At 44.1% G+C, this 11,992-nt stretch overlaps 1 protein-coding gene across 1 annotated transcript; it reads left to right on the plus strand.

Moving 5' to 3' along the window:
- Window positions 1-2,853: 2,853 nt before the first annotated feature.
- LOC134285994 (uncharacterized) lies at window positions 2,854-8,300 on the plus strand. The gene is made up of 2 exons (XM_062847556.1): window positions 2,854-5,852; window positions 5,954-8,300. Exons 1-2 carry the CDS (start codon window positions 2,854-2,856, stop codon window positions 8,298-8,300), a joined length of 5,346 nt encoding a protein of 1,781 aa, XP_062703540.1.
- Window positions 8,301-11,992: the final 3,692 nt, after the last annotated feature.

Consider the following 11,992-nt stretch of genomic DNA (forward strand, 5'->3'; position numbering starts at 1 on the left):
AGAGGTTACCTTAGAATTTTCCTTTAAGGGTTTCACCAGGAATCTCTCCATAAATTTCTCAAACATTTCATTTATTTAGTTAACATTAAATTCATGATAATACTGAATCAAAATTTCTCAAACAATTTTTATTTTTTTTCTTGGAATCTTGAAATTCTTTCAAAAATTCTTCCTGAAGATGTTTGTTTAGTTTGTGGGAGAACTTCCGATATTCCATGGAGGAGTTTCCGATCCCTGGAGATATTTTTGACGGAACCATTGAAGCAATTTCTGAAAAAAAGCCTTGTTGGAGCCTCTGAAATGACTCCTTAAGGTAAACTCTAAGAGGAACCCTTGGGAGGCTATCCGAAGGTATTTGTATAGGATTGTTAAAGACATTTTCAGAAGAATTGCTTAAAAGCTTCATGGGAAAACTTTTGAAGAAATCCCTTCGCAGAAACTTCTGAAAAAATCCCTGAAATATGAAGGAACCAAACCCTGAACTGTGCTCTGAAATCTTTGAAGAAATTTCCCTGTAGACAATGCTATTGGAATTCCTGGAAATATTTCCGAAGGATTTTCTGAACGAATCACTTGAAGAATTTCTAAAGTATTCCATTGATTTGATTGATTTGTCTTTATTAAAGAGACTTTCAGCCCTTGGCAAAGTATTCAATGGTGGAACTGCAGAAGCAACCTATAGAAATTCATGGAAGACTCTCTTAATCAAAGTTTGAAGGAATCTCCAGAGAAATTTCTAAAGGTATCTCTGGAAGAATTTGTGGAGGAAACTTTGGAAGGATCCTAAATAAATCCTTGGATAAATTTCTGGAGGAGTTCGGAATTTTTGATATTCTGAAAAAATCGTTGAAAGCATTACTATAGCAATCCGCGGGTGATATCGTTGTATGGATTTTTGAGAGAATATTCCGAGGAATTTCTGAGGAAGCTTCTCTGGAGAAATTTCTAATTTGTGCGACTTGCTTAATGCCAATGCTAATGCTTATGCTAAGCTTCTCTGGAGAAAATTCTAATGTAATTTTTGAAATTCTAATGTAATTTTTGAAGCAATCCGTGACAGAAGTTCTAAAGAAATTTCAAAAAGGAACCTGTGGAAGACTTTCTGAATTGAATTCCTGATTGATTTTCTGTAGGCCATGCAGTATTTTCGGAATCTATGGCCGGTTTTACAAAGGAGTTCGTTTAGTGATTTCTGGGATAATCTGACAACTTTGAAAATTTGCAAATTCTTAAGATAACTGAAAATTTTCCAAAAAAAATCACTGAAGGATTTACTAAGGAAATTCACAGATGAAATTTAGAAGGGATTCCTGGCAGATTTTTTTACAAATTCCTTCGAAACATTGGAGAATTTTCTAAAGAAATACCTGAAAGATTTTTACAGGAATCCATGGGCAAATTTCTTCAGATATACAGGGGATGGCCAAAATGTTTGGGATTGGCAACTTTTTTTCTCCCACAAAAAAAATCAACATGCTGTAACTTTTCATAGAGTGCATAAAAAAATCTCAAATTTTGACTGTTTATCAATATGTGCATCATTGGTACAAATTTGAGCTCGATTGATTAATATTTCGCGAAGTTAGAACCATTCAGATAAAACACTATTTTATAGACAACTAATTTTTGAACTGTCATATCTCGGAAACCAGTGAACCGAATTGAATGAATTTTTTATCGTTTATCAACAATATATTGATACTTAATACGACATTATAAAATGTAATATTTTCTCACGGCGAATTAAGTTATACCTGGATGAAATTTTTACCCATATAGAGGAAAATAAGTCAAATTTACAATTCCACACAAAAATTAATAAATGTGGTTGTTGGGGCATGATCGTAGTTACTATATTATGTCATATAAACACCAATTGAAACACCCTGTACACCACTACATTATACCCTAGCTCTAAGTAGATCAGAACTCTCTCTTACTAGCCTTCGGCTAGTGAACAATACAGATGGCACTCGGCCCATACCTATTATTTTGTCGATAGGATAGAATATCTCTATGTAGAATAATTATCTCAGTTCAAATATATCGCTCGTACAGAACACATCGTCCGCGCATTATTGCTACCAATAACGGGAGAGTGCCCATACCATAAGTGTCGTTTCATACACACCGCGTGTTCGCATACCACGTGTTCGAGGTTCAAACGGTCTTTTCGGATCTTTGGGGAATCCGTGTTCCTACATATTTCTGGTCCTTCGAACCGGATGCGCCGCGATTTAATTCGGACAATCGCGGGGCAGTGCTAGTGTTTTTCGCGTTTCGTTGTTCCCAAAGTGATTTTTCTTGCCGTTGAATCTCGATCTTTTCGCCGCGAGTGTGCCACGTTGTTAGCGGGTTCTGTTCTGCACAGTGAACCACCGAACGAGGGTGCCGAAGAGAGTGTCGCTGCTAATTTGTATCAATTAAGTGCTTGCTGCTGTGTGTTGTTAGTGCAACCGGATTAGTTCGGGAATTTCTTCGACCATCAACCGGCGCGGCGCGTGCCGCAAAAGTGAGGCTGCTTGGGTCGCCATTTTGCTGTGGGGACAAAAGCTGCTCCATCCTATTCACCGCCGGGTCTAACCAGACTTGACTTCGTCGAAGGTATTTCTAATTGAACCGCAAACGTGAGTACAACATTGCATGCAAGTTGGAGATCTGATCAAATAAAGTTGATATCGGACGTTGTTTTATTGGGCATTGACTGATTGATTCGCTGCGTTCTATCCGCAAGTCGATGTTTTCATCCCAGTCTAGTTGGTGGATTGTTGCATAGTGTGCTCTGGTTCGACGATTTGGCTGGTCAAGCAATTACAATTTATCACTTTCGAGCATTGCTGGTCGCTGTGGACAATGGCACCGGGATTGCGCGAGCTTCATCGTATGGAGCGTTTCTATACGAACACGTTGGCCAATGCGAAGCAATTTATGACTGATTATGACAGTGAGCAGCACAGCGGACAACTAGAGGGATGGAAACAGCGAGTTGATGGACTTTTCCAGAAGTTCGAAGCAAATCGTCTAGCTATCGAACTGTTAGAAGAAGATCAGGATGAGGAAGAGATAGGTGAGGATGCAAAAGGGGTTGATGATGACGCGAAGAGCGTCGCCGACGAAAAGCACCGTGTTATCCATCAGCGGTTCGAGCTCGATTACGTTTTGGTTTCCAGTTTCATTGCAAACGAGATTCGGAAACTCGCGCTTGCTACCCCTTCTAACCCGCCTCCTCAAGTAGCTGGACAATCGCGCGTCAAGTTACCCGAAGTTAAACTCCCTACGTTTGATGGCACTATTTCGGAGTGGATCACTTTTCGCGATTCATTCAAATCCCTCATCGATTCTAACCAACAGCTCACCCCGTTTGACAAGTTCTCGTATCTCATAGCCTCTCTAACTAAAGATGCAAGAAAGGTCGTTGAATCGATCGAACATTCGGCTGCCAACTACCCGGTCGCTTGGCAGCTGTTGGAGAAGAGGTTTGAGAATAAGAAACTGATTCTCAAAACTTATCTCGATGCCCTTTTCTCTATCGACCCCATGAAAAGGGAAAGCTACGAGTCTCTGATGCGGTTGGTCGACGATTTTGAGCGGAATTTGAGCATGATCGACAAGATGGGAGTTCCAACTGGCGGTTGGAGTGTCCTCCTGGCTCACATGCTCTGCAGTCGTCTTGATCCGTCTACGCTGAAGCAATGGGAGTCACACTACCGGTCAACGGACGTTCCAGAGTACAAGGACATCATTGCCTTTCTTCAAGGTCATTTGTCAGTTTTGCAGTCATTACCACCGTCCAAGTCACATTCATCGGAGTCCAACAGAGCAGAGCAACAGCGTCCATCGAAGTCGAAGATCAACACCGTTCACGCCGTGACCAGTCCAGCGACCAGCTCTTGTCCATTTTGCTCGAAATCTTCACACTCCCCATTCAAATGCGAGTTTTTCCAAGGTTTGGCCGTTTCTCAACGATTTGACCTCGTGAAGAAGAAAAACCTCTGTATCAATTGCTTCTCTTCGTCGCACATGCTTCGCAGTTGTTCGTCTAGCAGTTGCAGAGTCTGCAACCAGAAGCACCATACTATGCTCCACCAATCGCCCAATGATCGCTCCACAACTCCAAGCAAGACAACTACTCCTCCCGTGTCTCGCTCAAGTCTGGTTCCACCGGAAAATCAAACCGCCTCGCCGAACCAGTCTTCCTCGCAATCGCATCCAACGTCGTCGTCCTTGTTAGAAAACCAAAAGCCATCGTCCTCCGGTACCAGTCTCGTGTCCACCACCGTCGTCGACGCCCCAAGAAGCGCTCCTGCCACCGTGCTGCTGCAAACAGCAATCGTCAAGGTGTTTTCAACGAATGGCCACACTCAGTGGGCCAGAGCCTTGTTGGATCCAGCGTCGCAGTTGAATCTCGTCACCGAGAGTCTCGTTCAAAGGTTGAAGTTACATCGCTATCAGTGCCACCAGGAAATCGGTGGCGTAGGCAACTCCGCAATCGTGTCATCTCATGCCGTTCTCGTCCAGATTGGATCTCACTGCACGGACTTTTCTGTTGAACAACGTTGTCACATCCTGAAGAAGATTACCAGAGACCTTCCCAGTAGGTCGCTTGATGCTTCAGCCTGCACACTACCATCGAACATAATCCTAGCAGATTCTAAGTTCCATGAGCCGGGTCCCATTGATCTACTACTTGGTATGGAATTGTACTACGATTTGCTACTCGAAGGATTCACCAAGTTGGGTTCTGAGAAGCCGATTCTTCAGAACACTGTTTTTGGTTGGGTTGCCTCGGGAAAGATCGGTTCCAGTCTACCTGATCGAACTCCAAAGGTTGCCCATGTATGCAGCAAACAACCACTCGATGAGTTAATCTCACGTTTTTGGGAAATCGAGTCCTGCTGGTCTCCTAGTACGCAGTCTATCGAGGAAGCTGCTTGTGAAGACCATTTCGCTGCTCACACTTTTCGAAATGACTCGGGTCGGTTTGTGGTGACGCTTCCAAAGCATCCGTCCATTCTAGCCCAACTCGGCAGCTCAAAGGAGATTGCCACCAAAAGATTTCTCGCTCTCGAACGTCGCCTCGACGACAATCCCAAACTAAAGGAGGCCTACACTGCCTTCATAGAAGAATACCTCCAGCTGGGCCACATGAGGGAAGTAGACTGCTCTGGAACTTCTTCGCCTGCAGCACTGTCGTACTACTTACCTCACCACGGAGTCGAGAAAGCTGACAGCTCAACCACAAAACTGCGGGTCGTTTTCGACGCCTCATGTCGGACCGACAGCGGGGTCTCCTTGAATCAGGCGCTGATGGTGGGTGCTGTAGTTCAGGACGACCTCTTCGCCATACATCTTCGGTTTCGCATGCACAGGATCGCCATTATTGCAGACATCGAAAAGATGTATCGTCAGATACGCATCCATCCGTTGGACTATCCACTACAGCGCATACTGTGGCGTAGTTCGTCATCTGAACTGTTGCGCACTTTTGAGCTAGCGACGGTGACTTACGGTACAGCATCTGCTCCCGTTTTGGCCACCAGATGCCTGAAAGTGCTGTTCATACAAGGTGCTGATAATTATCCACACGCATCACTAGTTTTGGGCAAGGATTTTTACGTGGACGACATGCTTGCCGGAGTCGACAACGAAGAAGACGGAGCAGAACTTAGCAGTCAACTCCAGGAACTACTACAGTCAGCTGGTTTTAGTCTACGAAAGTGGGCGTCCAACTCCCCAGCTGTCCTCTCGAACATTCCGGCCGAAAATCGTGACGAACGGTCGGTGTTTGCTTTAGATTCGCTCTCGTCTCCGATTAAGACCCTCGGAATTCAGTGGAACCCTTCCACCGACACGTACAGCTACGCTGTTCCAGAATGGTCCAAAGAAGCTGTCATTACTCGTCGCGTCGTTGCATCCGACACTGCTAAACTATTCCTGCCTCTCGGACTGCTAGGTCCCGTCTTGCCAAGATATTCATTCAATCTCTGTGGCAGACTACCGTGTCCTGGGATGAGCCGCTTACTCTAGAGCAACAGCAATATTGGTCCGAGTTTCGTAACAGCTTAGAGGATATCACATCGATTTCCATTCCTCGATGGGCAGCATTTGCTCATAATCCTGTCGTGGTAGAGTTGCATGGGTTCTGCGATACTTCAGAGAAGGCATACGGGGCCTGCCTCTACATTCGAACGGTGTCAAGTGATGGCACCATTTCCGCCAGACTACTCGCCGCCAAATCGAAGGTGGCGCCTACAGGAAAATCGAAAAAGCAGACCACGCTCACCCTACCCAGATTGGAACTTTCATCAGCGTTACTTCTAGCTCACCTGTACCACAAGGTCACCGAAAGCGTCGAATTGAAAACGAAGTCGTTCTTTTGGACGGATTCCATGATTGCTCTCTGTCAGATTCGCTCGCCACCAGCTCGTTGGAAAACCTTTGTAGCGAATCGCGTTTCAGAGATCCAACGCCTGACGGTCGGCGGAACTTGGGCTCATGTACCCGGTGCTGAAAACCCCGCGGACATTATCTCGCGTGGTATGAGCCCCGCGCAACTGAAAGATACGCCAGCCTGGTGGAACGGATGCCAGTGGCTAAGTCAACCATCTCGTTTCTGGCCTCCCATCAACCGTCCTATCCCCGAGGATCTACCTTCTACCGAGCTCGAGGAACGCTCGGTCTCATTGCCAGTGCAAGCCACACTATCCAGCGAAATATTCGAGTGTCGCTCATCGTTCTCCAGTCTAGTTCGGGTAGTTGCCTTTCTACACCGCTTCCGGCACAATGCTTCGCCTCGAAATCGAAATGCTCGAAAGGTCGGGCCTCTCAGCACCTTGGAGCTGAACAATGCTACCAAGACGCTCGTAAAACTTGCTCAACACGAAGCCTTTGGAGCAGACATTCTCGCCATCACATCCAAAGGACAAGTCAGCTCCCATTCTGCCTTGAAAAACCTCGCTCCCATCCTAGTTGATGGGATTCTTCGTGTTGGTGGTCGTTTACATCACGCAGCTGTTTCCGAGGACAGGAAACATCCCATGATTCTTCCAGCTCGTCATACACTCACAGAACGCATTCTGGTTCACTACCACCTGAAAAATCTTCACGCCGGCCCCCAACTTTTGGTAGCCTGCGTGCGGGAGAAATATTGGCCTCTCCGAATCCGAAACTTGGCTCGGAAGGTTGTACACTCCTGCGTGAATTGCTTCCGCTGCAAACCCACCAATCTCGAGCAGCTAATGGGGGACTTGCCTCCTGAGAGAGTGACACCAACTCTACCGTTTTTGAACACTGGTGTAGATCTGTGTGGGCCCTTCCAGTTTCGAAAGCTGCCTAGAGCCCCTCCAGTGAAATGCTACGTGGCTATTTTCGTTTGCCTTGTCACAAAGGCTGCACACGTAGAACTTGTGTACGACCTCAGTACAGCCGCATTCCTGGCGGCGCTGCAACGTTTCGTCGCTCGCAGAGGGCGACCAAAGCTTATCCAGTGCGACAACGCCACAAATTTCAAGGGAGCAGCAAAGGAACTCGCACAACTACGCAAGCAGTTCTACGATCAGAAACATCAGGCAGAAGTAATCAGCACGTGCGCAGATGATGGCACCGAATTCAGGTTCATCCCGCCCCGCAGTCCCAATTTCGGGGGATTGTGGGAGGCGGCGGTGAAATCGTTTAAGAAGCATCTTCGGGCCACTATTGGAAATTCGGTGCTTTCTCAGGACGAGTTTGTGACACTACTAGCTCGCATCGAGGCTTGCCTGAATTCTAGGCCATTGACTGCGCTCTCGGCCGACCCTAATGACCTGGAGGTCTTGACTCCGGGACATTTTCTCGTTCATCGGCCGCTCACCGCGTTTCCTGAGCCCAACCTGTCCGAAGTACCGAGGAACCGCCTCGACCGGTGGCAGACGAATCAGGAACTACTCCGACGCGTTTGGAAGCGTTGGACCATCGACTATCTGTCAGGCCTCCATCCACGTACTAAGTGGACTCAACAGCGCGACAACATTGAGATCGGCACTTTGGTGTTGGTCAAGGAACAACCTCCCACCCTTGAAATGGAGGTACGGCCGTATCATCCGAGTCTGCCGCGGCACGGACAACAACATCCGTGTAGTCATAGCGCGGACTGCCGATGGCGAGTATACCCGATCAATCTCGAAGATATGCGTTCTACCTGTACGCCAGCCTGCATTGAACGATGCCGGCTCAATCAACCCAAACTCAGAGGACTGAGTTTCGTCCATCGCATTGCTTCGGCATTGCGCAACGTGGAGGCCTTCGGGCCTCCGACCATGTAAGTTAGTTGTTTATTGAATTTTCAAAAAATCTAAAGAATGTTTTGTCCTCCAACATGTCCGGGATCCCGACGGCTGCTCCAACCCTGAGTACGCCCAACCCTAACGAATACCGATGTCCGGCCGGCCGGCGCCCGTATCCGCGATGCCAAGACGAGGAGACCGAACCATACGAAGATGATTGGCGAACCCCAGCAGCATCAGAAGACATCATTGGCGTTCATGGTTCATCTGTTGAAAGTCGACCCTTTCAACGGGGGCCGGCATATGTTGGGGCATGATCGTAGTTACTATATTATGTCATATAAACACCAATTGAAACACCCTGTACACCACTACATTATACCCTAGCTCTAAGTAGATCAGAACTCTCTCTTACTAGCCTTCGGCTAGTGAACAATACAGATGGCACTCGGCCCATACCTATTATTTTGTCGATAGGATAGAATATCTCTATGTAGAATAATTATCTCAGTTCAAATATATCGCTCGTACAGAACACATCGTCCGCGCATTATTGCTACCAATAACGGGAGAGTGCCCATACCATAAGTGTCGTTTCATACACACCGCGTGTTCGCATACCACGTGTTCGAGGTTCAAACGGTCTTTTCGGATCTTTGGGGAATCCGTGTTCCTACAGTGGTTTTCCTTCAATTTTAATAGGCTCTAATATATCTGATTAGAGATAATTTGAGAACAGAAGTGGAAAATCTTTGGATATCAACACTAAAATTTATTGAAATTGATGTGAATTACATTTTATCGAGAAAATCCAAAAAGTGTCAATCCATGACAACTTTTTTCAACGTTTGAAAAGTACCTATGTTTTAATAGTTTGTGAAGCATTTACATATTGTTAGTGTACGTTTAAAATTTCATTCAATTCGGTTAACTGGTTTCCGTGATATGACAGCTCAAAAATGAGTTGTCTGAAAAATAGTGTTTTACGCGAACGGTTCTAACTTCGCGAAAGATTAATCAATCGAGCCTAAATTTGTACCAATGATGCACATATAATAGGTTGACAAACAGTCGAAATTTTAGATTTTTTGATGCACTCTATGAAAAGTTACAACATGTTGAATTTTTTGGTGGGAGAAAAAAATGCCTATCTCAAACATTTTGGCCATCCCCTGTATATGGATGGGCTTCTAAATGTATCTTTCGATGAATTTCTGAAGGAATCTCTCAAATAATATCAAGAAACAAACCAGCCAAGGGCTTGAAGTATTAATTAATAATAGTAACTCCAACGGTAATTCTTCTGGGAGTTCCATTGGGAATTTGTCTACAAGTTATTCCGGGAATTCTTACGGGTATTCCTGCTGGACTCCAAGAATTCCTCTAGGAATTCCATTGGGAATTCCTCTTAGAGTTATTCCAAGAATTCCTGTAGGAATTCTCTCGGTAACTCCTGCAATGGTTCGTTGGCGGAATCCCCCACCTCCTCCTGGAGTTCCTTTACGGAATTCTTCCAGGAACTCCGCTGTAGAATTCTTCAATAGTAGTTTCAACGGTAATCTCTCCAGGAGTTCCTTTGGGAAGTTTGCTACAAATTTGTCTAGGAATTCATCCAAGGATTTCCTCCAGGAATTCTTCTGGGAGTTCTTCCAGCCAGGAGTAACTCCGCGAAATTCATCCAAGAAGGAAATTTTCCGGGAATTCCTTCAAGAGTTTCTCCGACAATTGCTCTGGGAACCCCTCCGGCAATTCCTCGGAAAACTTCTCCAGAAGTTGCTTCATCTAATAGTTTGACCTGGCTTCAGGTCATGGCTATGACGGGCAATCGCCAAAGATGGAGATCTTTCAATGCAGCCCTCTGTACCACCATGGGTGCTCAGAGGTCAAACTAAAAAAGAAAATTGCTTCAGGTATTTCCCCACGAGTACCGCCGGAAATTCCTCCAGGAGTTTACTCCCTCAAAGTTTACTTCCGTTGCTTTATAAGTTTCATCAGAAATCCCTCTAGGAACTCCAATGGAAATTATATAAGTTTCAATGGGAATGTTTCTAGTAGTTTCATTGGGTAATCTTCATGGAATTTTACCTGGAATTTCGGCAGGAGTTCGTTTGCGAATACCTTCAGGTATTCGCCCGGGAACTCCTCTTGACATTTCACTAGGATTTCCTTTAGGAAATTCAACTGGGGATTCCTCCGGGAGTATCTTTGGGTGTTCCTCTTGAAGTAACACTGCACCGAGAAAAATTTCTACTCAGTGTCTGAGTTGATCTTACTCAGAAATCGAAAAATCCTTTGTTTTCTTACTCAGTTTCGGTTAAAAGTGGGACAACCCATTGCCAATGAGTTGTTCCCAATTTTAACTGAAACTGAGTAAGAAAACAACGGATCTTTCTATTGGTGAGTAAAAACAGTTCAGTCACTGAGTAGACATTTTTGTCGGCGTGGATATTCCTGTTAGAATTTCACTGGGGATTCGTCAAAAAGTTCAAGTGAGAATTCTCCCGGAAGTTGTTCAAAAGCTTCTGATTGTTCCGATGATTATTCAGGAAGTTCCTCCGCATAATTTTTCAGAAGTTTCCATGGAAATTCTCACGGTTTTTATTTTCAGGAATCCTTCCGAAAGTACCGTTGGAAATTCATCCAAATTTTTTTTTTCGTTAAATCATCCTGAAAACTTTAAAAATCCCTTTTGAAATTCTTTTAAAGTCTTCCAGAAATTCCGAAAATTCCTCTGGGAATTATTGAGTATGATCTTGAAGGCATGTTTCTGGAAGTTTATTCCTACGACTATTCTTTAAGATGCTCATTCAAGAATATTTACAGAAGTAAATAACTCAGGGCATCTTTCGAGTATTCATCCGGGAGTTTTCTATGAAATTCCTCCAAGATTATTCGAGGATTTTTAAGGAGATTTGCCTGAGATTCCTTCTTTAGTCTCTTCGATAATATGAAAGAATTTTGTGAAAGCTTTTGAAACCATTTTTTCATGAGTTTTTTTTTTTGAGTAAAACAATGTTCCTGAAATGGAGAAAATTCTAGATGCAACGCAAGGATCAATAAGATGCATAATCATCTGAAAAAACTTCTGAAAGAAAAAAAAATCCGAGAAAAGTGCCTAAGAAGCTTCCTATGAAGAAATTCTTTGAAAAAAATACATAATAATACAGTATGCGGCAGGAAAAAATGCGAAAGTGTTTTTCAACTTCAAACCTCGTTTTCGTCCATTTGACGTTATCCAATCTATGTTTCAACGTTCCATGATCTCTAATAGGCTAGTTTTCTGAAAAGTTAATTAAAAATTTTCCCATTTTGGTCACTAACCTTTACAGGGCGGCGCCTGAAGCTGAAGACAATCCGAATTTTCAAACCGCAGAAAAGTACACAGGTCGCTAAATTTCGTATCTGATAAAACAAAATGTTTAATTTTCTCTACAGTATCATCAAATATATGTACTTATTTAATCTAGTATGTGAAACTACATGGCTCTGGATCAGTGTGGTCTGGTTGTTCATCTAATTTAAGCTAATTTTGTTCCTGTTATAGTCATTTTGTTTAATGACCATTGGGCGCGCAGTTTATTGATACCCGCTTATTAGGCTTAAATTATCACATGTTAAACATCAAATATGTTCATTTTTATTTTTCAGTGCTGGAATATAGAAATTGACTGATACACTGTCATGAAAAAATAGTCATATATAGTTATGGACATCCCTAGGCTCTTCCCACG

Source organism: Aedes albopictus, chromosome 2 (genome assembly GCF_035046485.1).
Source record: "Aedes albopictus strain Foshan chromosome 2, AalbF5, whole genome shotgun sequence".
NCBI classification, from domain to species: domain Eukaryota; kingdom Metazoa; phylum Arthropoda; class Insecta; order Diptera; family Culicidae; genus Aedes; species Aedes albopictus.